The sequence below is a fragment of the Pseudorca crassidens genome, chromosome 11 (genome assembly GCF_039906515.1).
Source record: "Pseudorca crassidens isolate mPseCra1 chromosome 11, mPseCra1.hap1, whole genome shotgun sequence".
NCBI classification, from domain to species: domain Eukaryota; kingdom Metazoa; phylum Chordata; class Mammalia; order Artiodactyla; family Delphinidae; genus Pseudorca; species Pseudorca crassidens.
In genome coordinates this window covers 48,214,387-48,240,705 of record NC_090306.1, presented here as the reverse complement: position 1 = coordinate 48,240,705, position 26,319 = coordinate 48,214,387, and the positions used below count along the sequence as shown (strand labels likewise).

Here is a 26,319-nt window from a genome sequence, read left to right as displayed (position 1 = left end):
CTTAAGGGAAACGAAAAGAGGCCGCTACCGGGAAGAAGACGCCGGAGTCGCCACCGGAGAGGAGTCGCCTGCCCAGGAGCTGCCGCCGGAGACGCCCGCCACCCGTTCGCCCGTCCCCCTGCCCCGTTCACGATGTGAGTGCGACACCCCACCGAGGGAAGGTCGCCCGTGAGGGAGGCCGAGGCCGCGCGGGGGGCTGCCGGGAAGCCGTCCCTTCCCCTCCCCCGCTTTAGGCCCCCTCGGCTTTTCCCCCTCGGTGGAAATCGTTCTTGCTTGGGAGTGGGAGGTTCAGTATCCTTGTTATGATTACCATTGGCGGGTGGAGGACATATTTCCTCCGATGTCCGCTTCCCCCACCTCTAAACCGGCCCTCGGCTTCCCCGTGCCGGAAATCCCACCTTCCCCCTTAGGCAGTGCCGGCTGCTCCTAACTCTCCGTAAGTTAGCCGTAGGCCTTAGTCTCCCGTGAGCTTTTCGCCGTCCGGGCGCCCTGGAGGCGTGGACCCTCGTGGGCTACCGCTCCGCTCCTGGGGTGGTCTGCTCCTGTCGCTCTGTGATGCTGTGACCAGGCCCGGGGCCAAGTGCACCTGCGGTGGGTGCTACCACAAGGCTGCTGGTGCTCGTAGAGCACCACGCGGCCGTGCGCCGCGAGCGACAGGTACTGCTAGGCGACTGGAGGGAGGCCATACCGTCGCCGCAACTTAACTTCGCTCTCGGGTGTCGTGATTGCTTGAGTATGGTCTTTCCAGGCTTCCTCCTAACTCCAGTCTCGCTGACGGAGTGAAAGTTGCCAAAACTCAGCTGTGTCCCTGGCAGCGAGGAATTACCATTGAGCAGGGCGTTCTGCACGTGTTGGAGTCGAAAGATATTTGTGGACGTTTTCAGTGTTCATATTAAACTTTAGGCGAGGTTTCATCATCCTATCTTAGTTTAAGGATGAAACAGGTATGTCGTCACCTTTTTGTTGCCTTAGTTTAATTTTCTTTACTGAAGTGACTACAGATTGTTTAGAAGCTTTATGATACAGGAAAACCTTGGTGATTTTAACCGAATGAGAATTCTTGGCATCGCCACTTTCAGCCTTTAGATTTTTCTCAGGGAAAGCTTTACCTTTTCAGATACAAGAACTGCCGATTTAGTAGTTTTTTGGTTCTAATCGCTCCCTAAAAGTTATGTATGGAGAGCAATTGAGGGGAACAAGTTTTATTCCTGTAAAAAGTAATGCACTTGCAAGGGTTTACTTAATAAAACGTCTAGACGTTTTATTTAGATAAGTAAAGAAAACACTATAGTCACTTGATGGAAAAGAAGCCTTGAGAAGAATGCATGTATTATTGTAAAGTGACATATTAGAATTTTGGAAGGATTCTCCCACCCCCAAAAGTGGTATGTAATAGAAGATTTTAATCTGTGAAAAATAGCTTGTGCTTTTTCTCTTTGACATTTATTCCAAATAATGTAGCAGGATTGTCAGTCCTAAAACATCTGTGAGGAGAAAATTAATCCTCAGATAAGGCATTACCAACTTTTAATAGATTAATGTAGCCAAGCAAATTTTTTCGTGAAGAAATAATATGTTTGAGATAGAAACACTTTCACAGGTCACATTAAATAGTTAAATAGGTAAGAAATATTAAGTTATGTAAATAGGTTAAAAACTCGGATGAAAAGTGTAGCGGTATTCCAAAAAGCAGTCTGTCAGAAGAATGCTATTTTCAAAATGAGTGTTTTGAAGGGACCAGGTAAATTTCATTGTGTTTAAGGTATTCAGTATATGCCATCTTGAAAATTCTTTAGGGGATCTTATTAATGACTGAATTTGTAAGATGAATATTATGAGTCAGTTATTTGAGTTGGAAAAGACTTTTAATGAGTCCTAGGAAGAATCTGGCTGATGAGCATTCATTTTGTTGATGTGTGCTGTAGACTTTTTTTAGCTGTAGAGAGAGCCATTTACGCTGGACATCTCAAGGGTTTTAAGGTCTGTTTTTTTATCATTTGATTGCTCTTCAGTCGTCATTTCCTAGATAAATTTTTTCTAATCAAGTTTTGTCTAGTAGTTTGCATAAAAGCTCTCAATTTCTCACCTACCTTGGAGGAGGCTGGGAGTTTAGGACCTCTCTCCTCCATTTAAGACCTGCACAAATCCCCTGTAGGGGGTGCTACTTTACTTTTTTTTTTTTTTTTAAGCTGTTGTAATTGGTTCTAGGTTTTAAGTTGGACGTATTAACAATAGGTATGAAGTAAAACATTCAGTTTTGAGCAGTTTGAAATCATTCTTTACAGTGTCTTGTAGTCAAATTAATAAATTGTCCAGAAACACTGCGACCATTGCTAGCGTTGGTTAAAATCTTAACTTTGCCATCGTTCAACTTTGTACGATTGAGTCCCCAAAATAAAATCATCAGTCTTTAACCTCCAAAACAAATGGTAATAGTGACCATACAGCATATGGTTAATTTCTATAAGTTGAGGAAGAGTAACTGATGAAGGCTTTTGTTCAGTGTTGATTTCCTAGCCACTGTAACCTAGCAACTGGATTTTCTTTTTTTCTGTGCTTAGTTAGACTTTAACCGGAAGGCAGTAGAAACGAAGTGACAAATCACTTGAGGCAGACCAGTATGTATTGTTAAGCTTCTCCTGTTTAATTGTGTTTTCTCAGTTTTAAGATCTTCTAGAAGCTTTATCATTTTAGAGTCATAGGTGGTTAGTGATGATTGCTTTTCAGGAAAAAACACCTTCGTAATAAACTGTTTAGAATCAATCTAGCTCTGAAACATTAATAATCATTTTATTTGAGTTATTAAGAATTGCTGCATCTAGTGTATTTTACTACAGAAATACAAAGTGTGTTTTAGTAAACTTTATTATTTACTGTGTAGGTTAGGGATAGATTTTAAATTGAGGCTGATGACTTCCACAGAACACCTTAGAACTTTTGGTTTTCCAGGAAGATGCCAATTACTTTAAGTCTTACCTTGAGTAATATGCCCTCACCCGTGTTGTACTCCAAAACCAAATAAAATGTGCTGTTGTGGATTTTCTGTGCCGTAGTTGATCTTCTCATGTAGTCGTACTTTATTGCTGAAGAGTGTTTGTATCAGGGCTCTTTCCAACTCAGCATGCTTAATTATCTTTGTGTACTGAAAGGATCTAAGCCACAGAGGTGTTTTTTTTAACTTTTAATTTTATTACATTACAGGATTTAGTTCTTCAAATATCAATTCACAGCACTGCTGATTAGTATAAACAACTGTCCCAAATAGGATTGGAACCCAGAATTTCTCACAAAGACATTTTTTTCACTTTAAAAAAAGGGAGAATAATTTTCCAGGTTGTCCTTTTATTTCCAATACATAACCATGCCTGGGGCTTCCCTGGTGGCACAGTGGTTGAGAGTCCGCCTGCCGATGCAGGGGACACGGGTTCGTGCCCGGGTCCGGGAAGATCATGGCCGCTGAGCCTGCGCGTCCGGAGCCTGTGCTCCGCAACAGGAGAGGCCACAACAGTGAGAGGCCCGCGTACCACACACACATAAAAAAATTGCCTGTAGTTCAGTTTTTCTTTTCTCCCCTGAAATATTTATTTATTTAATTGGTTGTGTTTGGTCTTAGTTGTGGCAGGCGGGCTCCTTACTTGTGGCTCGAGGGCTCCTTAGTTGTGGCATGCAAACTTAGTTGTGGCATCCATGTGGGATCTAGTTCTTGGACCAGGAATGGAACCCGGGCCCTGTGCATTGGGAGTGTGGAGTCTTTACTGGACCACCAGGGAAGTCCCACACCTTTATATTTTAGAGTGGGAATTATCAAAGAAAGGAAGTAGCACAGAGGTTCACAATCTTGGTTCACCCCTTGGTGTCTTAGTAGTATTTTTGTTGTTACTATTTTGTATTTTTTTTATTTGTTGGTTGGTTTTTTAATGGTGCTGCTAGGCCATAAGGAGTAACCTAGACGTTCTGTTTATTAGATAGTTGGGTCCAAACAACTTAAGTACTTCGTCCTTATAGCCTGTTAGCTTTTCAGGAAGCTAACACACATAAATTGAAAGAAAAACGTAGTTTCTTGTATAAGCACAGTTACTGATGAAAGGTGTATGCCTTTTGGGAACTGTATAACTTGTTATACCTTGAAATCAGATTGGATACTTCCATCTCAATTCCTGTTCCCTGTTGAGTTTTTTGTAGGTCTTTTTTTTTTTTTTAAATCGTAACCACCAAAAATCCAGCTTTGCAAAGATGAAACTTAGTGGAGAGGGTTACAGTGCAGTCTGCTGTTGAAACTGAACCACTTAGTGTCTTGACTGAAGTTGAGTATCACTGAATTTCTCTTAAATTTGAAATATCCTGTGGCAGCCCTGTAAATTCTTCCGTAGTGCCTTGATGCACCTTGGCATGTAATTTGGGGATCACTGGACTTGCATGTATATTCAGATTAACTTTCCAGGAAGTTTTACATAGTAGTACAACTGGCATACAGAAGATCTGAAAATATGAGAAGTGTATCAGGGTTTCTCTGAGCAAAGAATATGTGTGAGAGAGTTTGGTTTTAGATGTTTACAGGCAGGGCTTTTTTTTTTTTTTTTTTAGGCAGGGCTTTTGATAATACTTAACAAGGAAAAACTGCTCAGTCTGAAACTGGAACTTTTTTTTTTTAAGCAGAATTTTCATGTTTCCATATCATTCCTCACTTAGTACAAACTGAAATAGATTTACCAGTTTCCCGATTCTCTTTTGTAAATAATAGACCAGTTGATAGACTTGGTTTTAAAATATCAGTTATTCTGAACTTTGTAACATCTTTTAAACTTTTTTTTTTCTCCCTTGGTTATAATGAGTTTGTTTTCTTCCATAACCCCCTTTTTTTTCCCTTGGCTGCGTTGGGTCTTCATCGCTGTGCGCAGGCTTTCTCTAGTTGCAGTGAGCAGGGGCTACTCTTCGTTGTGGTGTGTGGGCTTCTCGTGGAGCACGGGCTCTAGGCACGCGGGCTTCAGTAGTTGCAGCACGTGGGCTCACTAGTTGTGGCAGGCGGGCCCTGGAATGCTCGGGCTTCAGTAGTTGCAGTGCACAGGCTCAGTAGTTGTGCCTGGGCCCAGCTGCTCCGCGGCATGTGGGATCCTCCTGGACTGGGGATCGAACCCCTGTCCCCTGCACTGGCAGGTGGACTCCCAACCACTGTGACACCAGGGAAGTCCCTGTAACCCTTCTTGATGTTTAAAAATACTCTGGGATACATAGAAGGCGAGTGAATCTGCTTTTTAAGAAGCTTTTCATTTACTGGAAATGTTTAGTTTATAGAGGATAAACATAGAGGATACTTTCTCCATTATCAAGTTCTAGTAAAAAGCTAGTCTTCTGATTATTATTGTTTTATCTTAGAATTCAAAGTGATGTTTTAATTCAGACAAACATCATGTTCCATTAAAAATAAATTTGTAGGGCTTCCCTGGTGGCGCAGTGGTTGGGGGTCCGCCTGCCGATGCAGGGGACGTGGGTTCGTGCCCCGGTCCGGGAGGATCCCACATGCCGCGGAGCGGCTGGGCCCGTGAGCCATGGCTGCTGGGCCTGCGCGTCCGGAGCCTGTGCTCCGCAACGGGAGAGGCCACAACAGTGAGAGGCCCACGTAATGCGAAAAAAATAAATAAATAAATTTGTATGGGGATTATCATTACTTCTGAATAAAGTATGTGAGGTTATAGATTGTGATGTAATGTATCTTACAAATATAATTAAATATATAGATGAGTTACTTTTAAGAGTACAAACAAAAAACATTGTCTTATAGTGTATCACTTACTTATACTTTAAGAAAGGTAAACCATAGCTAGTAATGGATCCCTCTACCCCCATGTTTCTTAGAAGAAGAATTTTGGGCTAAATTTCATCCAACTTGAATGTGAGCTTCTTAAGGGCAGAGATTTTTATCTGCTTTGCTGACAGCTGTATCTCCGGAACAATTCCCGGTATCATGTTTAATAAATAATTTGTTTATTGAATAATATTTAGACTCTGAATCTCTTTCAGCTATAAGACTTGGCTATATGAGGTGCTTGAGAGTGATGTTTGGAACTAACTGGGATCTTTTACAGTTGGTCCTTTATTTTGCTGTATCGCATCTTCAGTCAAATTCAGCTATATCTCAATATAGATTGGCTTCTTTTTTTTTGGCCGCACTCCACACCATGTGGGATCTTAGTTCCCCAACCACCAATCGAACCCATGTCCCCTGCATTGGAAGCGCGGAGTCTTAACCACTGGGCCACAAGGGAAGTCCCTATCTCATGCAAATTGGGCGAGTAGGGGCTTCCCTGGTGGCACAGTGGTTGAGAGTCCGCCTGCCAATGCAGGGGACATGGGTTCGTGCCCCAGTCTGGGAAGATCCCACATGCCGCGCGGAGCGGCTGGGCCCGTGAGCCATGGCCGCTGAGCCTGCGCGTCCGGAGCCTGTGCTCCGCAACGGGAGAGGCCACAACAGTGAGAGGCCCACGTACCGCAAAAAAACAAACAAAAAAAACCCAAATTGGGCGAGTAGTTTGGTGGTCAGTAGGTGAAAGATAAAGTTGGTGAGAGTCATTTATAACTTTAGATTCTATTAATTGAGGCTTTGCTGTATTTTGGGAAATCTGGAAAAGAAGGACCACCAAATCAGTATATACCCTCAAAATACATTTGACTTGTTTGTGAGCCCTTTATTTTGAGAATATTTATTTTGGGAATATTTAGCTTATTAGTTACAATTTGGTCAGACTGATTTTTTCTCTTAATTAACTGATGATTACCATAAATTCTCCTTTAAGAGATTCTACCCTTCTTTCTCTTTCCCCTCCATTTTTTTTAAATCTAAAGAAATTGGCCTTCCAATCAAAAATTAATACTTACACTTTTTCTGCTTGATTAATTTCTGTATGAGGCCATTAGTTGAAGATAAAACCTAATAGATTTAAGAATGTTTGCTTTATCATAAAGATTGTCATTTAGTGCATCCTTGTATCACATTTTGCAGTCTTAAATATTTTTACAAAAGTAGAGCATTTTTTGTGTTTAGTTTTTGGCTGCGCTGTGCGGCATGCAGGACCTTAGTTCCCCGACCAGGGATCGAACCCGTGTCCCCTGCATTGGGAGTGTGGAGTCTTAACCACTGGACCACCAGGGAAGTCCCAAAAGTAGAGCATTTTTATTAAAAGGTTGTTATTGCTATTTTCCCCAGTATATTTGTCTGTTTTTTGGGGTTTTTAAAAAAATATTTATTTTGGGCTGCGTTGGGTCTTCGGTGCTGTGCGCGGGCTTTCTCTAATTGCGGCAAATGGGGGTTACTCTTCGTTGCAGTGCGCGGGCTTCTCATTGCAGTGGCTTCTCTTGTTGCGGAACACGGGCTCTAGGCATGCGGGCTTCAGTAGTTGTGGCTCGCAGGCTCAGTAGTTGCGGCACATGGGCTTAGTTTCTCCATGGTATGTGGGATCTTCCAGGACCAGGGATCGAACCCGTCCGCTACATTGGCAGGCAGATTATTAACCACTGAGCCACCAGGGAATTCCCTGTCTGTATATGTTGAAGAGCCTAATGTTTAGTGACCAAATAATAGTATTCTAATTTTTTCTCAATGATTCAGAGTAAGAATTGAGATATTGATCATATGTCTCATTTGTGTATGTTAAAACTTTTTTATAAAAAAATTAATTTGATCGAACAATCCCATGACAGTTCTTAATGATTTCTGGGTGGAAAACACCAAAATGATGTGGAATCCTGTGTGATTCTATGGGACGAGCATGTAATATATACGTATCCTATGAGGTTGAGCTAAACTGTGCATTTCAGGAAGCCAAATTTGAATTATTATGGTGCTAAGATTTGTAGGCCTCTCACTTGAATAGTAAAAATGTTTTCTTTCACTAAATTCTCACAGAGCTCACAAAATTTTTTTAACTTTTAATACAAATTAATTCGTTTTTGGCTGCATTGGGTCTTTGTTGCTGCCCATGGGCTTTCTCTAGTTGCTGCGAGCAGGGGCTACTCTTCACTGCAGTGTGGGGGCTTCTCATTGCGGTGGCTTCTCTTGTTGCAGAGCACGGGCTCTAGGCGCGCGGCCTTCAGTAGTTGTGGCATGCAGGCTTCAGTAGTTGCGGCACGCAGACCTCATAATTTTCCATGTTTGCTGTATAATGGTCCAGAGTACCTGCTTACAAAAACTTCTATTGATTGATTGATTGGCTGCGCTCTGCAGCATGTGGGGATCTTAGTTTCCTGACCAGGGATCCAACTCTCGCCCCCTTGCAGTGGAAGCTCAGAGTCTTAACCACTGGACCACCAGGGGAATTCCCCTTACAAAAACTTCTGAACATTGGAAATTCTGAGAGACAAAGAAAATAAAGATGTTGGAGCTTTGACAGTAGTGTTGGTTATAGAGACAAGACATATGCTGTAGAATTCTATTAGATACAGAATTTTTCTCTCTCAAGATATTCAAACTTCTAAAGCGATGATAGCTATAATTAATTTTTTTTTAAACTACCCAGATACAGAATAAACTCTTTTCCATGGTCTCCAGGGACGTCTGTGACCTTGGTTTTTAACCTTAAGCTTTATGAACTTACCTGGAATTATGTATGATATGTTTGTCCTACCAGTTCATAAAAGGCTTGATGTGTCCTAATTGTCTTTTAATAATTTAATCTGTCCTGCACATAGTAAACTATCAAAAGAACTGCAATAACCTGGAAATGTTCTTTAGCAAATTTTTTCCATGTAGCTTTGCTGGTTGGTTTAGTCTGGGCTGCTGTAACAGAATACCACAGACTGGGTAGTTCATCAACAGTAGAAACTTATTGTCTACTATTCTGCAGTCTGGAAGTTCAAGATTTAGGCACCAATATGGTCACCTTCTGGTGAAGGGGCCCACTTTCTGGTTCATAGCTTCTTGCTGTGTCCTCATAGTAGTGGAAGGGGCGAGGGGCCCCTCTGGAGCAGTGAAAGGGCTAGGGGCCTCTCTGGAGCCTCTTTATATATAAGGCATGACTTTATTTATTTTTTAAATAAATTAATTTTATTTATTTATTTTGGCTGCATTGGGTCTTCGTTGTTGCGCACGGGCTTTTTCTAGTTGCAGCGAGCAGGGGCTACTCTTTGGTGCGGTGCGGTGGCTTCTCTTGTTGCAGAGCACGGGCTCTAGGCACGCGGGCTTTAGTAGTTGTGGCACGTGGGCTCAGTAGTTGTGGCACACGGGCTTAGTTGTTCCACGGCATATGGGATCTTTCTGGACCAGGGCTCGAGCCCATGTCTCCTGCATTGGCAGGTGGATTCTTAACCATTGCACCACCACGGAAGCCCCTAAGGCATGACTTTAATTTATGAGGGTTCTACCCTCATGATCTAGTAGTAAACACCTCTCAGGTCCCACCTTCGAATATCATCCCGTAGAGCATTAGGATTTCAATATATGAATTTGGAGGGCATGCATTAAGGTCATTGCACTGGTGCATCCTTTCTGGGGGGCGGTGCACACCTCACAGCATGTGGAACTTCCCTCGACCAGGGATCAAACCTGTGCCACCTGCAGTGGAAGTACGGAGTCTTAACTGCTGGACCAACAGGGAAGTCCATGGTGCATTCATTTTTTTTAAGGGAGAGGTGCTTGTAATTTTCTACAAATTAGAATTAAAATGCACGAGATTCTAGTATATTAAAAATGGTATTTGGGAACAAATGTGGTTTCCACTCTGTCATTTTAAGACAAACTAAGAAATTTTAGTCAAAACTACAGAGGAGAATTTTAGGTTATGCAAAGTTTAGTTGCTCGAATTGACATAGCCCTAACATTGAGCTTGGAAGAACTTGTCAGAAGAACTTGGAATGTCCCACTTCAGAGATTTTGGGTATTATTTTGTTATAAGTAGTGGCTTATTCACATAATGTATGCAGAGGTGAAAAAGTTTTTGCGTTTATAGGTATGTTACTATTAAAATGAATTAACAGACTTGAACAGTAGTTTGGGATTTTGCCAGTGTTTGTATAAGACTATAGACACGAATCCAACATAGTTTAGGAGCTAGAGTTTAAAATCACCCTTTCTCTGAGTTAATAGGAGAAAAGAGTTGTGATTTCATAAACACTTGGTTTTCCTTTCAAATGAGTGAATATATGTGTTTATTACCGTTCAGGTTAAGTGTAGGATTTCCCCCCCTTGTATTTTTAGACGGTTTAGATCAGGGGCACTTGGTAAATATTAGGCTTTACAGGCCACAAATATCTGTCTCACATTTTTGTTTTCACAACTTTAAAAATATAAAAACCATTTTTGGCTCCAGGTTAGGATCATTTAATTTTGTTTTTATTGTCTGGTAAATGATTTTATTAGTTGGCTAGGGCTGCCATAGCAAAGTACCAGAGACTGGGTGATTTAAACAGTAGAAATTTATTTCCTCACAATTCTGGAGGGTGTTAGTCCAAGATCGAGGTGTCAGAAGGGTTGGTTTCTTCTGAGGCCTCTGCTTGGCTTGCAGATGGCCGGCTTCTGTCTTCTTCACAGGGTCTTTCCTCTGTAACTGTACTGCAGGCTCAGCGGCCACGGCTCACGGGCCCAGCCGCTCTGCGGCACTAACCCACACCCCCTGCATCGGCAGGCGGACTCCCAACCACTGCGCCACCAGGGAAGCCCTCTCTCTCTTTTTAATTAATTTATTTTTCAATTAATTTTTATTGGATTATAGTTGCTGTACAACGCGTTAGTTTCTGCTCTACAGCAGATTGAATCAGTTATACGTATACGGTATATCCACTCTTAGATTTCTTATTTAGGTCACCACAGAACATTGAGTAGAGTTCTATGTGCTATACAGTAGGTTCTCATTTGTTATCTATTTTATACATAGTAGTGTATATATGTCAATCCTAGTTTCCCAATTCGTCCCATCTCCTCCTCTTGGTAACCATAAGTTTGTTCACTGCATCTGTGAGTCTGTTTCTGCTTTGCAAGTAAGTTCATCTGTACCGTTTTTCGAGATTCCACATATAAGCGATATTGTATGATATTATTCTCTTTGATTTCACTTTGTATGATAGTCTGTAGGTCCATCCACATCTCTGCAAATAGCATTTCGTTCCTTTTTATGGCTGAGTAATATTTCATTGTATATATGTACCATATCTTTATCCATTCCTGTCGATGGACCTTTTTTCCCCCCAAGAGGGTATTAAATCGTTTATTGAATACACATGATAATGGATGATACACAAGCTTCATTCCCATCTATAACTTTATCTGGTACTGTAATTCAATTTAGATATATTGCGTAGGATGTGCCAACAATCATATTAATAACCAAAAAACTCCATGTCTTTGCTTGGGTGACCCTTTTCACGGTGAACTCCAGGTCACAACGCAGTAACTGTCAGTTCAACTACACCAAGGTTTCTGAAGGCAGTAGCTTTTCCACCAAAGCAGGTTGTAAATAAATTTTGAATGGAACCTGGCATCACCCTGAAGGAGCTCTAACTTCACACTGTTGAGGTAGTTTACCAAAATGGTTTCAGAGTAGACTAACTTTACACAGCTCATTTTTTAAAAAGACACATTTATTCAGCATCGTGATCAGACTATTAAATTTAGCAATCAACAGCATGGGTGCAAAAAAAAAAAGAAATCTACATTAAAACCCTTTGTTGGAATGCTTTACACTTTCCACAGAACAGAAACTGCAATAACTTGTTATACAGGTAGTCACAAATACAGTCCTCGAGTTTTTTTGCCCATACACATGAGTATTGTCTAAAACATGTCTTCTTTGTAGCAGCTAGGCCCTGCCACCACTGTGCTTGGCTGAGTTCACAAATCTGTTGTAACCTGTAGCTTCCCTGTCACTTCTCTGGCTCTCCTCTCCTGCTAAGCTTTGTTTCCTGGCAGTAATTAAAACCTTCTGCCACTGCCATAGTTACTGCTGCTGCTGGAACCACCATAGCCACCTTGCTTTCGTGGTTTGGCAAAGTATTAGCCTCCACCACCATAGGGGCCAGAACTTCTGCCTCCAAAGTTTCCTCCTTTCATGGGCCCAAAATCTGAAGATTGATTGTTGTAATTTCCAAAATCATTGTAGCTTCCACCACCTCCAAAATTGCTTCCACCAATTTGGATTCCACCAAATCCATTGCAGCCATCCCCACTGCCACCATATCCACTACTACCATGGCTGCCACCAAAGCCACCTCGACCACTGAAGTTTCCTCCATGACCAAAGTTGTCATTCCCACCAAAACCACCTCCACGACCACCACCAAAGTTTCTAGAACCACTTCAACCTCTTTGGCTGGATGAAGCACCAGCCATCTCTTGCTTAGATGGGGCTTTTCTTACTTCACGGTTGTGGCCATTCACAGTATGGTATTTCTGAATGACAGTCTTGTCTATGGAGTCATGGTCATCAAAGGTTACAAAAGCAAAGCCTCTCTTTTTGCCACTGCCTCGGTCAGTCATGATTTCAGTCACTTCAATTTTCCCATACTGTTCAAAATAATCTCTTAGGTGATGTTCTTCAGTGTCTTCTTTAATGCCAGCAACAAAAATCTTTTTCACAGTTAAGTGGGCACCAGGTCTTTGAGAATCTTCTCTTGAGACGGCCCTCTTTGGTTCCCCAACTCTTCCATCCACCTTGTGTGGCCTTGCATTCATGGCTGCATCCACCTCCTCCACAGTGGCATATGTGACAAACCTGAAGCCTCTGGAGCGCTTGGTGTTTGGATCCCTCATTACCACACAATCTCTGAGCGTTCCCCACTGCTCAAAATGGCTCCTCAGACTCTCATTGGTTGCTTCAAAGCTCAAACCTCCAGTGAAGAGCTTCCGCAGATGTTGGGGCTCTTTGGGTAACTGACTTAGACTTGACTGCAGTGGAGGGAGGAGATGTCAATGGTGCTTACTTGGCGGCGTCCACGTGCAGAAAGTCAGTGGACGTTTAGGTTGCTTCTGGGTCCGTGTAACTGTCCTAATCTCTTATGAGGACACCAGTCATATTGGATTATAGCCCACCCTAAGATCTAAGTTTACCTTACTTTTTTATTTTTATTTTTTTTTTTGCTGTACGCGGGCCTCTGACTGTTGTGGCCTCTCCCGTTGTGGAGCACAGGCTCCGGACGCACAGGCTCAGCGGCCGTGGCTCACGGGCGCAGCCGCTCTGCGGCATGTGGGATCTTCCCGGACCGGGGCACGAACCCGTGTCCCCTGCATCGGCAGGCGGACTCTTAACCACTGCGCCACCAGGGAAGCCCTACCTTACTTTTTTAAAGATCCTCTCTACAAATACAGTCACATCCTAAGGTACTGGCGGTTTAGGAATTCAACATATGAATTTAGGATGTGATTTCAGGCCATGACAGTGATATAAATCTAGATTACTTAATGTGAATTCAAGGAAAGGAAAGATTCTTCCCTGGTTCCAGTGTCCTTGATACGAACAGAAACTAAAGAGCTTATATACCAGATCGCCATTAATGTGCTCCTTCTCCATTACTATAGGTTCTTTTTTTTTTAAATTTATTTAATTTATTTTACTTTTGGCTGCATTGGGTCTTCGTTGCTGCGCGCAAGCTTTTCTCTGGTTGCGGTGAGCAGAGGCTACTCTTTGTTGTGGTGCGTGGGCTTCTCATTGCGGTGGCTTCTCTGGTTGCGGAGTGTGGGCTCTAGGCACGTGGGCTTCAGTAGTTGTGGCATGTGGGCTCAGTAGTTGTGGCTCGCGGGCTCTAGAGCACAGGCTCAGTAGTTGTGGCGCACGGGTTTAGTTGCTCCGCAGCGTGTGGGATCCTCCCAGACCAGGGCTCGAACCTTGTCCGCTGCATTGGCAGGTGGATTCTTAACCACTGCACCACCAGGGAAGCCCTACTATAGGTTCTTAATGTGTAACTTGATTTTAACAAGGTAAACAGTACTATCAAGTATTTTCAGATTATGTTGTTAAATTCGGCTAGAAAAGCATTTTTACCAGAGTTTATTGAAATAGCCATTTGTAAACATATTGAGAGAAGAATCTGCTCACTATAATCAGGTTAACTCAATATTGTAAGTCAACTGTACTCCAATAAAAATTAATTTGAAAAAAATCAGGGTAATTGTTCTCAGCTTTATTACCTTTTTTGTTCAAACAGGAAAGGTAGAATACTACAATGAATTCCTCATGTACCCATTATTCAGTCACAACCATTATCAGTACAGGGTCATTCTTATTTTATCTACTCCCCTCCTCTTCTGCCCAATGGATTTAAAATATATATATTTATTTATTTGGCTGCACCAGATCTTTAGTTGCGGCATGTGGGATCTAGTTCCCTGACCAGGGATTGAACCCGGGCTCCCTGCATTGGGAGCACGGAGTCTTAACCCCTGGACCACCAGGCGAAGTCCCTCTTTTTAAATTTTTAAATAACACAATTTCACAGTTAGACTGGGTTGCTCTAAAGGAAGAAAGCATTCCATGCCGAAACCATTTAATATCATTTTTTGAAAAGTATTATGAATGTAATAAATCCCCATCTACCCATCTACCAGATTCAGCAGGCCTTTGCCACACTGCTTTATCTCGCCCTTTTTCCTTAGTTATTTTAAAGCAGACTCCATGTACTTCCCTTTTAATCTTGAATGGACATTTGTTTTCCATAAAACAGTGCCTTTCACACCTAACAAAACTAACGGTTTTCACATTATCTAATACTCTGTCCATATCTAGGTCTCCACCGTTTCAGTAATCTTTTTTATGTTTAGTTTGTTTGAATCAAGATGCATACCAGATTTACAAATTGCACTTCTTTGATAACTCTTAGGTTTCTTTTAATCTAGAGCAGTACCCCCCTCTTTTCTGCCATTGATTTAAGAAACAGTATTCTGAATTTTTCACTTCTTGTGATATGATTTAACTTGTTTCTTTTCCTCATATTTCCTATAGACTGGAATTACGTTTACTGTGGAATATATCATGTTGATCAAATCAGGAAGTGAATGTCTCGTCCCACTTTTAGTGATGCTAAGATCATAAGTTCTTTATCTGCTGTTCATCTAATCATTGTTAATGGTCCCATTCATTGATGAACACTGCCAAATCAGCTTAAAGTTTGCAAAATGGTGATTTTTCTTTTTTTCCTCCTCATGTTTTATTCCACACAAAGCTGATCTTCATGAACTGGCCCTATTCAGGTATCATGAATAAAGATTCATAAAGGGAAAGAAGGATAAATGCCTATTCTTTCTCTTTAATTGCCTTTTTGTAAAGAATTGGAGTTGTAGCATCTTCTGGTGATCTAGAATTGTGGGTAGTTTGTTTTACATTTCTTTAATAAATATAAACTGGAGTATTTATATTTTGTGTATTTGGATCAGTTTGCAGTCATCCTTTCAAATTGTCATTGGCCAAGGAGAGAGAGACTCTAATTGTTTCCTCCTGGTTTTTTTTTTTTTTTTTTTTTTGCGGTACGCGGGCCTCTCACTGTTGTGGCCTCTCCCGTTGCAGAGCACAGGCTCCGGACGCGCAGGCTCAGCGGCCATGGCTCACGGGCCCAGCCGCTCCGCGGCATGTGGGATCTTCCCGGACCGGGGCACGAAGCCGTGTCCCCTGCATCGGCAGGCGGGCTCTCAACCACTGCCCCACCAGGGAAGCCCCATCTGTAATTTTTAATTTCAGATCTGATATCAGTGTTTTGGAGTAGAGTATGACTAGTCAGGTTTAACAGTTGTGTGAAAATGTTGATGAGCAGTTGGCTGTAACTTTAGAACTTTAAACTGCTACTCCTCAGGGTTGGGAAGTTCAGAGGTTGGAAGCAAAACAGTTCCTTTAAGTTGATTTATGAGTAGTGTTTGAACATGTAATAACCAATTGGTTTTAAATTTTATTTTGAAGTTTTAGGTTTACAGAAAAGTTTCAAAAATACAAAGAATTCCTGTAACTTTGATTTTTAGATTATCAAAGCAGCACATGCTTTTTTTTTTTTTTTTTTTTTTTGCTGTAGGCGGGCCTCTCACTGTTGTGGCCTCTCCCACTGTGGAGCACAGGCTCCGGATGCGCAGGCCCAGCAGCCATGACTCACGGGCCCAGCCGCTCCGCAGCATGTGTGATCCTCCCGGACTGGGGCACAAACCCGTGTCCCCTGCATCGGCAGGCGGACTCTCAACCACTGCGCCACCACGGAAGCCCCTCACGTGCTTTTTTTTTTTTTTTTTTGCGGTATGCGGGCCTCTCACTGTTGTGGCCTCTCCCATTGCGGAACAGGCTCCGGACGCGCAGGCTCAGCGGCCATGACTCATGGGCCCAGCCGCTCCGCGGCATGTGGGATCTTCCCGAACTGGGGCACGAACCCGTGTCCCCTGCATCGGCAGGTGGACTCTCAACCACTGCGCCACCAGGGAAGCCCTACATGCTTATTTTTTTAAAAATAATTGAAATAGTTGAGAATGAGGTGGCTCTACTTTGTCTCATCTTTCTGGTTCATTCTTTAGAGGCAGATGCTGTTCATTTATGTGCGTGTGAATTCTTCTTGGAATTTTTATGCATATGTAAATATTTAAGTAACTTGTTTTAAAGATGACAAAGGAAATTTTTCAAAGTATCTACCATGTATAATCTTTATTGCCTGTTAATTAACCACATTTGACTGTATTTGCTTCTATTAGATTTTTAGCTATATTCTAAAACATAATTTTAATGGATGAATAGAGCTTTAGGCAGCTAACATTGAAGAAGACAGGAGTCTATTGCAAGGGATAGGAGCTGGTGAATAATAAGGAACAAGCAAATATTCCAAGTTGTTTCTAGTATAAGTATATATTGGATACAGATACAGATTAACAGTTGGGACTATAAAGTTTAATTTTTTATCTAGTGTCATTATTTAGAATCATAAGGAAGATATTTTTGCCCAGGAAAAAAAAAATGGTTGCTTTGCTTTATATAGTCAGCTGCAAATGAAAACTTTTTTTTTTTTTGGCTGTGCTGCACAGCATGCGGGATCTTAGTTCCCCAGTTAGGGATTGAACCCCTGCCCCTTGCAGTGGAAGCTTGGAGTCTTAACCACTGGACTGCCAGAACAGTCCAAATGAGAACTCTTTTGAGGACAAATACTGTCATTTCTCATACTTAAAAAAAATTCCCCCCACAGTTCCTAACATGGTAAGTAGAAATGTTGAATGCTGTATTTGAGTTGACAATGGATTAGTTCAGATTTTTATTTTTATTTTTTTAAAATATATATGTGTTTGTTTATTTTAGTTGCACTGGGTCTTAGTTGCGGCAGGCGGGCTCCTTGGTTGTGGCATGCATGTGGGATCTAGTTTCCTGACCAGGGATGGAACCCGGGGCCCCTGCACTGGGAGCACAGAGTCTTAACCACTGCGCCACCAGGGAAGTCCCCTAGTTCTGGTTTTTAAAATTCTGTGGAGTTGAATTCTTAAGAGCAGGGCTATAAAGGAGTAGCACAAATTTTGACAGGGCTACCTAAATGCTTAACTCCAGTGAGCATTTTGTTTCATTTTTTAAATCTTTTCTATGATGAAATTTGTATCATTGCATTTTGTTTGTTTGTTTAGTTTATTTTTGGCTGTGCTGGGTCTTCGTCGGTGCGCAGGCTCCTCATTGCAGTACCTTCTCTTGTTGCAGAGCATGAGCTCTAGGTGCGCGGGCTTCAGTAGCTGTGGCTCGCGGGATCTAGAGTGCAGGCTCAGTAGTTGTGGAGCACGGGCTTAGTTGCTCCACGGCATGTGGGATCTTCCCGGACCAGGGATCGAACTGGTGTCCCCTGCATTGGCAGGAGGATTCTTAACCATTGTACCACCAGGGGAGTCCGTATCATTGCGTTTTAACTTGTACTGCAGCTGTTAGGGAAAAAGATGTAGTTTATGTTTGAAATTGCAGTAAACTGCCTCAAAATAATTAATGCTCTGAGGGAGAACAGAAGTATGTTACTTACATGCTAAGCTTTGGAGGTTTGTAAATAGTTAGTGAATTTCAGCTTAACTTTGTCTAATTTTATCTTTTTGTAGGCAGCCTGCTTCTGCAAAGTGGTACGATCGAAGGGACTATGTCTTCATTGAATTTTGTGTTGAAGACAGTAAAGATGTTAATGTAAATTTTGAAAAATCCAAACTTACATTCAGGTAAATTACCATTTTACATCATTGGGTAAAAGACTTGTTTCAGGCAGCTTGAATAACTTTTGCTTGATTGTTTTGTGTTTTCATTGAAGATACTACTAATCTTTACCTCTTTGAAGAGACTCATTTTTTTCCCTTTTTCTTTTTTGGTACAGTTGTCTTGGAGGAAGTGATAATTTTAAACATTTAAATGAAATTGATCTTTTTCACTGTATTGATCCAAATGTAAGTAGTCTTGATGCTTTAATCCCAATTTAAATTGTAAGGAAATGGACATACTTTAAGTACTCATTTTAGAGATAAGCACTAATTCTTTACAGTTCAGAGGCTAATAAGTATATATTTTGCATTATTTTCCCTCTTGTAACTACTTTTCTGGATACTCTTTTTGTTCTTGTTATTGTTTGGACTCAGGGCAATACTTTTTTAATTTTTATTTTTTATCTTTTAAAAATTAAATTGTGTAGTTGATGTAAGGGCTGTACTCTTAAGGCTTGTCTTATTTAAGCATAGATACATCTAAGTATGTTCTATGATTGTACCATATTTAGTTAATTTTTTTAACGTTTTATTTTATTCACCTTGTGCAGGGGAGGAAAAATGTTTTTTGCAATTGGATAGCTTATGAAATCTTCAGTAGTCTAGGGATTGTTTCAGGGTTTAGAGAAAGTGTAGGGAAAGAAATTAGGAGAAATGACAAATAACCAGCTACTTTGTGTCCTGTAGTAATACCAGAGATATAAACGGTGTGATAGCGCTTATTTTTGTTTTTAGGATTCGAAGCATAAAAGAACGGACAGATCAATTTTATGTTGTTTACGAAAAGGAGAATCTGGCCAGTCATGGCCAAGGTTAACGAAAGAAAGGGCAAAGGTAGGTTCCTTTTTCTTTTTTTGAAAGTTTGGTATTTTTAAGTAATTAAAGATACATTGACATCAGACTGAAAAGTATCTGTCCAGCAAAGGAAACCATCAACAAAATGAAAAGACAGCCTACTTAATGGGAAAGTATATTTGTAAGTCACGTATCTGATAAGAGGTTAATATGCAAAATATATGAAGAACTCACACAACTCAACAACAAAAACCTGATTTAAAAATGGGCAGAGCAGTTGCCTGGTGGCCTACTGGTTAGGATTTTAAGCTTTCACTGCCATGGCCCAAGTTCATCACTGATTATCAGAGAAATGCCAATCAAAACCACAGTGAGAGACTTCCCTAGTGGCACAGTGGTTAAGAATCTGCCTGCCAATTCAGGAGACATGGGTTCGAGCCCTGGTCCAGGAAGATCCCACATGCCTCGGAGCAACTAAGCCCATGCACCACAACTACTGAGCCTGTGCTCTAGAGCCCGTGAGCCACAACTACTGAGCCCACGTGCCACAGCTACTGAAGCCCACACGCCTAGAGCCTGTATTCCGCAACAAGAGAAGCCACTGCAATGAGAAGCCTGTGCACCACAACAAAGAATAGCCCCCGCTCGCCACAACTAGAGAAAGCCTGCACGCAGCAACGAAGACCCCACGCAGCCAAAAATAAATAAATTTATTTAAAAAAAAAACAACACAGTGAGATAATCATGTCCTAACTGTTAGAATGGCTAATATGAAAAATAGAAATAACAAATGCTGAAGAAGATACAGAGAAAAGGGAGCTCTTGTACACTGTTGTTGGGATTACAAATTGGTGTAGCCACTATGGAATCAGTATGGAGATTTCTCAAAAAATTAAGGGTATAACTACCATATGATCCAGCTATTTCACTTCTGGGTATTTATTTGAAGAATATGAAAACACTAATTGGAAAGGATGTATGCCACCCCTGTGTTCATTGCAGCATTATTTACAGTAACCAAAACATGGAAGCAACCAAAGTATCCACTGATGGATGATTGGATAAACTGTGGTGTGTGTGTATTCAGTGGATTACTACTCAGCCATTAAAAAAGAATGAAATCTTGCCATTTGCAGCAACATGGTTGGACCTTGAGGGTAATCAGTTAAGTGAAATGAGTCAGAAGGAAAAAGACAAACCTAATTTTAAAAAGCATAAGGAAATGAAAACTCACAGATACAGAGAACAGATTGATGGTTACCAGTAGGGAAAGGGTTGGAGGGGTGGGTGAAAGGGGTACAAGGAGTCAATTGTATAGTGATAGACGATAGGTGGACTTGGAGGGTGATCACTCTGTAGTTGTATACAGGTGTTGAGTTACAGTGTTATACACCTGAAACTTACATTTTTTAAAAAAATTGGTACAAGGAATATAGTGTTTTTGTTTCATAGCTAGGTACTATTAATATTAAGGCCTTGTGTTCTATATATTTTCCTCTACTTGGAGGTTTATTAGCTTTAACTTAATACCAAGTGTGGTCAGAATAAGATAGTCACTAATAGATGCAGACTCTTCTGCATTCAAGAGGCAGACTTTGCTTAGAAGTATAAATTACTCAGATGCTGCATTGGAGCATATCATGGTGACATTTAAAAAATAATAAATTAATCAAGTATCTGAATTTGAATAGTTTCTACCAGTGAATTTTTGTTTTAAAATGTAGGTTCTTTTGTTCTTTTTGTTTTTTTGGCTGCGTTGGGTCTTCATTGCAGTGCGCGGGCATCTTGTTCCGGTGGCTTCTCTTGTTGGGGAGCATGGGCTCTAGGCCCGCCAGCTTCAATAGTTGTGGCACGTGGGCTCAGTAGTTGTGGCTTACGGGCCCTGGAGCTTGCGGGCTTCAGTAGTTGTGGCGCATGGGCTTAGTTGTTCTGAGGCATGTGGGATCTTCCCGGGCCAGGGCTCGAACCTGTGTCCCCTGCAGTGGCAGGCGGATTCTTAATCTTAACCACTGCACCACCAGGGAAGTGCCAAAAGTAGGTTTGTTTCTGACAACTGTGAAAGCAGCTTCATGAAACTATACTTACCATTATTACGTTTTTCTAGTTTTTGTGTGTGTGTGTGTGTGTGCTGATGCCATGCCTCACTAGTATGAACCCACAGCTCAAAAAATATAGTCTTTAGGTACACACTAAAAGAGTACAAGGTAACCTAATCATAGGGTGATATTTGTATTGATCTATAGCTTAATTGGCTTAGTGTGGACTTCAATAATTGGAAAGACTGGGAAGATGATTCAGATGAAGACATGTCTAATTTTGATCGTTTCTCTGAGGTAAGTTCTTTTAAATGCATTCGTCCACCTCCCTCCCAGTGTATTTCTGTGTAATCAATTTAATTTGGTTTTAAAGACAGTGATATTTAGGACATGCATTATTTTACTTTCAAGACTGTTCTGCAGAAAACCAAATAAGATTTTAACAATGGTCATTTAACCTTCCTTTATGAATTTTTAAAAATTAGTGTTCTAAAGTTGATGTATAATGACAAAAAAATAAACCATACAATCAGTGCAGCACAGTTAGTTTTTATTCCAGCATTGGAACAGATTTTTTTTTTTAAGGAGCATGAATGTAGTAATTGGCTTGCATTTTGGAGCCATGTAATATGAATATAAACCTTTAAACACAAGAATCACGATGAGATATGTACAATGAGTGGTGTGTAGGGATATTTTAGTTGCAAAATCAGGGAAAGGATTTTAAGTAAGCCTATTTTTCCAGGACGTCACTGAAATACATATTGCCGTGGCCAAAGGGAAAAAAATCATTGAGATTCTCTTAGGTAGACTAGACCTTATTAAATGTGTTGCAGTAAAGCTGATCAGAAAAGAAAATGGTAGATTGTAAGTTGAAGATACTCTCATTGTGATTTGAAATCTTGACTATACTTTTATGTTTCTTCTTTGACAACAAAGAATTAAAAGGAGTAAGTGCCCAGCTTCATGTATGCAACTGCTTATTTAACATCTCTCCTCATATGGCTCTGGCACCTTGATTTCAAAACAGAGAAGGGAGATAATGGTATTCATGTGATTCTCCTAAACCATGCTACTCCTTACTGTAGTAATTGATGCCACCATTTACCCAGCTGTGCAAGTCATAACTTCTTAACAATGTTCTCTTTCACTGATTCTCTCTATCCAGTATAACATTAACTGCTGTCTTTGCTGTCTGTATTTTGTTTATATTTCCTAAGTAGCTCTCAAATGTATTCAGTTCTGTGTCTATTGCCATTGCATCTCGGTACCTAGCATTGAGCTTGGCACCTTTTGAGCATTTTTCCTGCTCAAAGAAACTTAACCAGTATTTAGTGCTTTCAGATGTAGGAAAACTCTTTACTACTTGCTCATATTATTCGAGAGTTGATGCCCAGAATTTTTATACTGAGACATTTGAGTAGGTATCATTTTAAGTCCCCTTCTAACTCTGAAGTCCAGGTAAGCATGTATTTTTGAAGTCCCCATCTCATATTATTTAGTCTGCTTATTTGTTCCTCTTTAAATAATATACTGCTTGCTTTATGATCAGAAAGAACTAAATTTGGGAAATTAGTACTTTATGTATAAGTATGCTCTTTTGGTCCCAGTTTATTGTAAGTATACAACGGTGTTTTCCACAGTGTGTATCTTTTCTTTCAAGGTTTATGTTTATTTTCTGTTTGTAACTTAGTTACTGGTGTTTAGCCTTTGATTCAGTATTCAGGCCTTTTATGCCAGCTAATCAGCCGAGAGGATTTTATTTTAAATTATTTATTGGTTCTTCACAATATTTTAAAACTACAATGAAAATACCATAATACACATGCCACTTAGTTGAAGATACAAAACTTTACAACTATTCAGTACAAATAATCTCATTCTTAGCCACCAGAGGTGACTGCTATTCAGGATTGTGGTGTTTAATTTCTACATTATACACATATATCTTGTTGGATGAATTTTAATAATTTTTCTTCAATGAGAACTTACTCTTAACTTCCTACAAGGTTTCAGGATTTTATGTAATTACCTATAATCTACCTTTTCCAGAAAGGAAGGTACCTAATATATAGTTTGATTTATTTTTTCTTTTTCTTTTTTTAAATTGGTGGAAACCTGTGACAGACTTAAGGTTTATTCTGGAGCGTGCAACCTAATACTTAGGGCTTAATTTAACATCATTTTAAAAACTAATTTTTACACTTCAAATAGATGATGAACAACATGGGTGGTGATGAGGATGTAGATTTACCAGAAGTAGATGGAGCAGATGATGTAAGTCTATAAGTTCTTTTCTATGTTTACTTAAATACTAAGAAACAATGTATTTTCAGGTTGTTTTATGTAGATTCAAAATTGCTCCTTTTTTTTTTGCCACTTAATGGTCTAAAAAATATTACAAGGAAAACCAGTTTTTTAAATGTGCCCATTTTTGAGGGATGGATGCCTACTAGGAAACAGGTGTCCCCTGAATCATTCTTCAAGGCACCAGATTTATAATTCAAAATTACTATTTTATAGAGACATATGCCTTACTCAGTTAACAGTTTAGGGATTATTTTGACAAAGAAAGTTGAACAGGTTTTAACATCAGGATTGGTCAGAGAGACGTATAGTAAACAGATGGATGTTGTGAATCTATAAGGATATACTAGACCACTCTTCTCAACATTTCCCCACCTGGCATCCTGTTAACATCTTTAAGAAAGTTGTTCAGTGTAGTTTGGAAGATACTTAGACAATTCACCAGCTAGGATTAGAGTTCATTGTCTTCTGTCATTCCAGGGGTCTTCATATTGAGCCATTTTCCTCTTCCATTGAATGCCAAGAGAGAAGAGAAACTATTTTATACCAGGATTCAGTCTGGTTGATAGGAAGGGATTTAAAGGGTGGGCTCAATTCCCACGAAAAGGCATATATCTTATAGGAAGATAGATCCTCAGCTGTATGTCTGTTTGTCTTAAGTAAACCTGTTCTTAAGTCCATTGCTAAGTTCAAAGATGGATATAACCACCAAACCAAAGATTATATCTAACCAAAGATTGATATATCTGCTACCTTAGTCAAAAGTGCAGTGCTTCAGCTTTTTACGGTGCAAACTGTTCAGTTAGCAGAGGAATGTTTGATCAACTTGGTAACTTTTTAAATTTTCCTTTCTGCAGGATTCACAAGACAGTGATGATGAAAGTAAGTATCTTTGTAAAAAGTATGTTTACGCAGTGATATTTCACATCAGAGACCAAACTCTCAAAATAGAGAAGTAAAGTTAATTAACCTGTTTAAAATTCTTGGAAGATACATGATTGTTTCTTTATGGCCTCTAAAAAGCTAAAGCAGAAATTTGAATGATTTGCGATTCAAATTTTTTAAAAAAGACAATTCTCTAGGAAACAACTCTTGGTGGCTGCTTTTTCCTATTGTAAAACTTTGAAGTTGTTAGGTTATTCCCTTGTAATTTATACTAATCTTTTAAAAATCTTTTCAGAAATGCCAGATCTGGAGTAAGGAATGTTGTCATCGCTGGATTTTGAGAAAGAAAAATAACTTCTGCAAGATTTCATAATTGAGAGAATTCCTAAGTTGATAGCTCTAAAGGCAGATTCTGTATTTGCCTCCTTTAACCCATTTTTCAACCTGTTTGTTTTTTTAAAGGCTTCACTAAGGGTTGATATGTACCATTGTATGGGGCAATTTTAAGTCAGCTAAGGCAATAACCTTATGCATGAACATTTCCCAGATTCCCATGATGCTGTTGAGGTCCTAGGCAATTGATAAAGCAGTTGTGATAAATAAAAAACATTTCACCTAAGTCTCCTTTACTTCATAACATAGATACTGACATGATCGGAAGCTTTCGGCTTAGGGAAAGTAAATTTTAGATTTTAGAACATGGACTCAAAAGTGGCTGAAACAAATTGGTTGATACTTTAAACTGGTAACATGTTGTTCCTCTGGTATATCCTTCAGGATTGTTCCACTAAAGTTTTATTTTTCAAAAAATTTACTTCACATTATTGTTCGTAAGTGATCACTTGTCAGTGTTCCAGATGTATCTTAGCTAAAACTAGTGAATGCCCTAACTTAGATGGTTTTGAAGCCTGTACATTTGGTATTGTTTGACCCTTAAACTTTTACATCTCTTAGCATGGAGGACGAAGAAAGGCTGTACATTGTTGCTTGAGTCTGTACATTTAGACCAAATTTGTATTTGCACTGTCAGTATGGCAAATGAGTGAAAAAAATGTTAATACACTATTGGATTTTTTATTTTATTATTTTTTTTTTGATTCAGCTTGTACCTGGGCTGAAAACCTCAATTTATGTTCATGACAGTGGGGAGTTTTTTTAATGTCTACATTCTTTCTAATAAACTGTTGGAAGACTTCTTGGCTATCCTTTCAAGTGTCTGGTTTACTGTAATTTCATGTATTGCCATTTACTGGAATGGAGTTTTTATTTTTGCTTGAGGAAGAATTTGGGAATATTCCTCTGTTTGGGGAAAAAAAAATGAGGCTTGCTGTAATGTCACAGAAAACCTTTTAAAAGTGGATCTGTAACAGGAAATTGTAGCTGCACTTTGCAACAGTTGGAAAAGAAAGTGTTGTGATTTGATTGAAATAAAACTAACTGTGTTGTCCTCCTCTAAATCTTTGAGCTTCCGCATTTTGGCACTTTTTATTCCTTCCAGCTACTGCGTATTTGTCATAGCATAGAACTACTTCATATTTCAGTACTTCCTTATGTCAGTCATTCTGGACCTGTGTTACAGGCAGTGTTAAAGTGCTGGGGGGGATACAAAGATTAACCCTTCAGGTAATTGTGAACTCGGGGAGCTCACATCATAGGCTGGCCTCAGGACAAATAGTGAACAAAAACTTGGGAGATGGGAAGTGTAGTAATAGATATGGATAGAGTATTTAGATTGAAGGGAAAACACAACCTTTTTTCTTCCCTTGTTAAGTATATGAGTGTTCCAAATAATATTCAAGACCATTTTCTTGAAATGCCACAACTAGAAAATCTTAACTTTTTGGGGACTGTGGGCATAACAACACTTGGCAGTCAACTCTGTTTTGTTATGTTACAGAAGTATAACTTGGGTTCTGGTCCTGTTAAGGAAATGCAGTTTCCTCAGAGCCTTAGGTTTTTCCACATTCGGAGGTATGTTTGGACTTACGTACTTCTCAAAAATTACTTTAAGCTTGGTCTCCTTTCTCTGGAGCATACCAAAGGTATCAGTATGCCTGATAGTGTACTGCTTAGCTTCAGGGAAAAACTTTAAAATTTAAAAAACCCTTCTATTTTTAGTTTTATTTTCTCGAACTATTTTTGTAT

General features: G+C 40.0%; 1 protein-coding gene and 1 pseudogene across 2 annotated transcripts; one reads left to right on the top strand and one right to left on the bottom strand.

The window, feature by feature from the left end:
* PTGES3 (prostaglandin E synthase 3) lies at positions 1-25,631 on the top strand. Of its 2 annotated transcripts, XM_067697016.1 has the most exons (8): positions 1-134; positions 18,002-18,115; positions 18,268-18,337; positions 18,887-18,985; positions 21,190-21,279; positions 23,197-23,259; positions 24,147-24,171; positions 24,470-25,631. In XM_067697016.1, coding segments are annotated over exons 1-8 (483 nt in total). In that variant the 5' UTR covers positions 1-132; the 3' UTR covers positions 24,490-25,631. The 2 variants fall into 2 exon arrangements, with proteins under 2 accessions (XP_067553117.1, XP_067553118.1); XM_067697017.1 differs by lacking the exon at positions 23,197-23,259.
* Positions 11,357-12,849, bottom strand: LOC137202081 (heterogeneous nuclear ribonucleoprotein A1-like; annotated as a pseudogene).
* Positions 25,632-26,319: the final 688 nt, after the last annotated feature.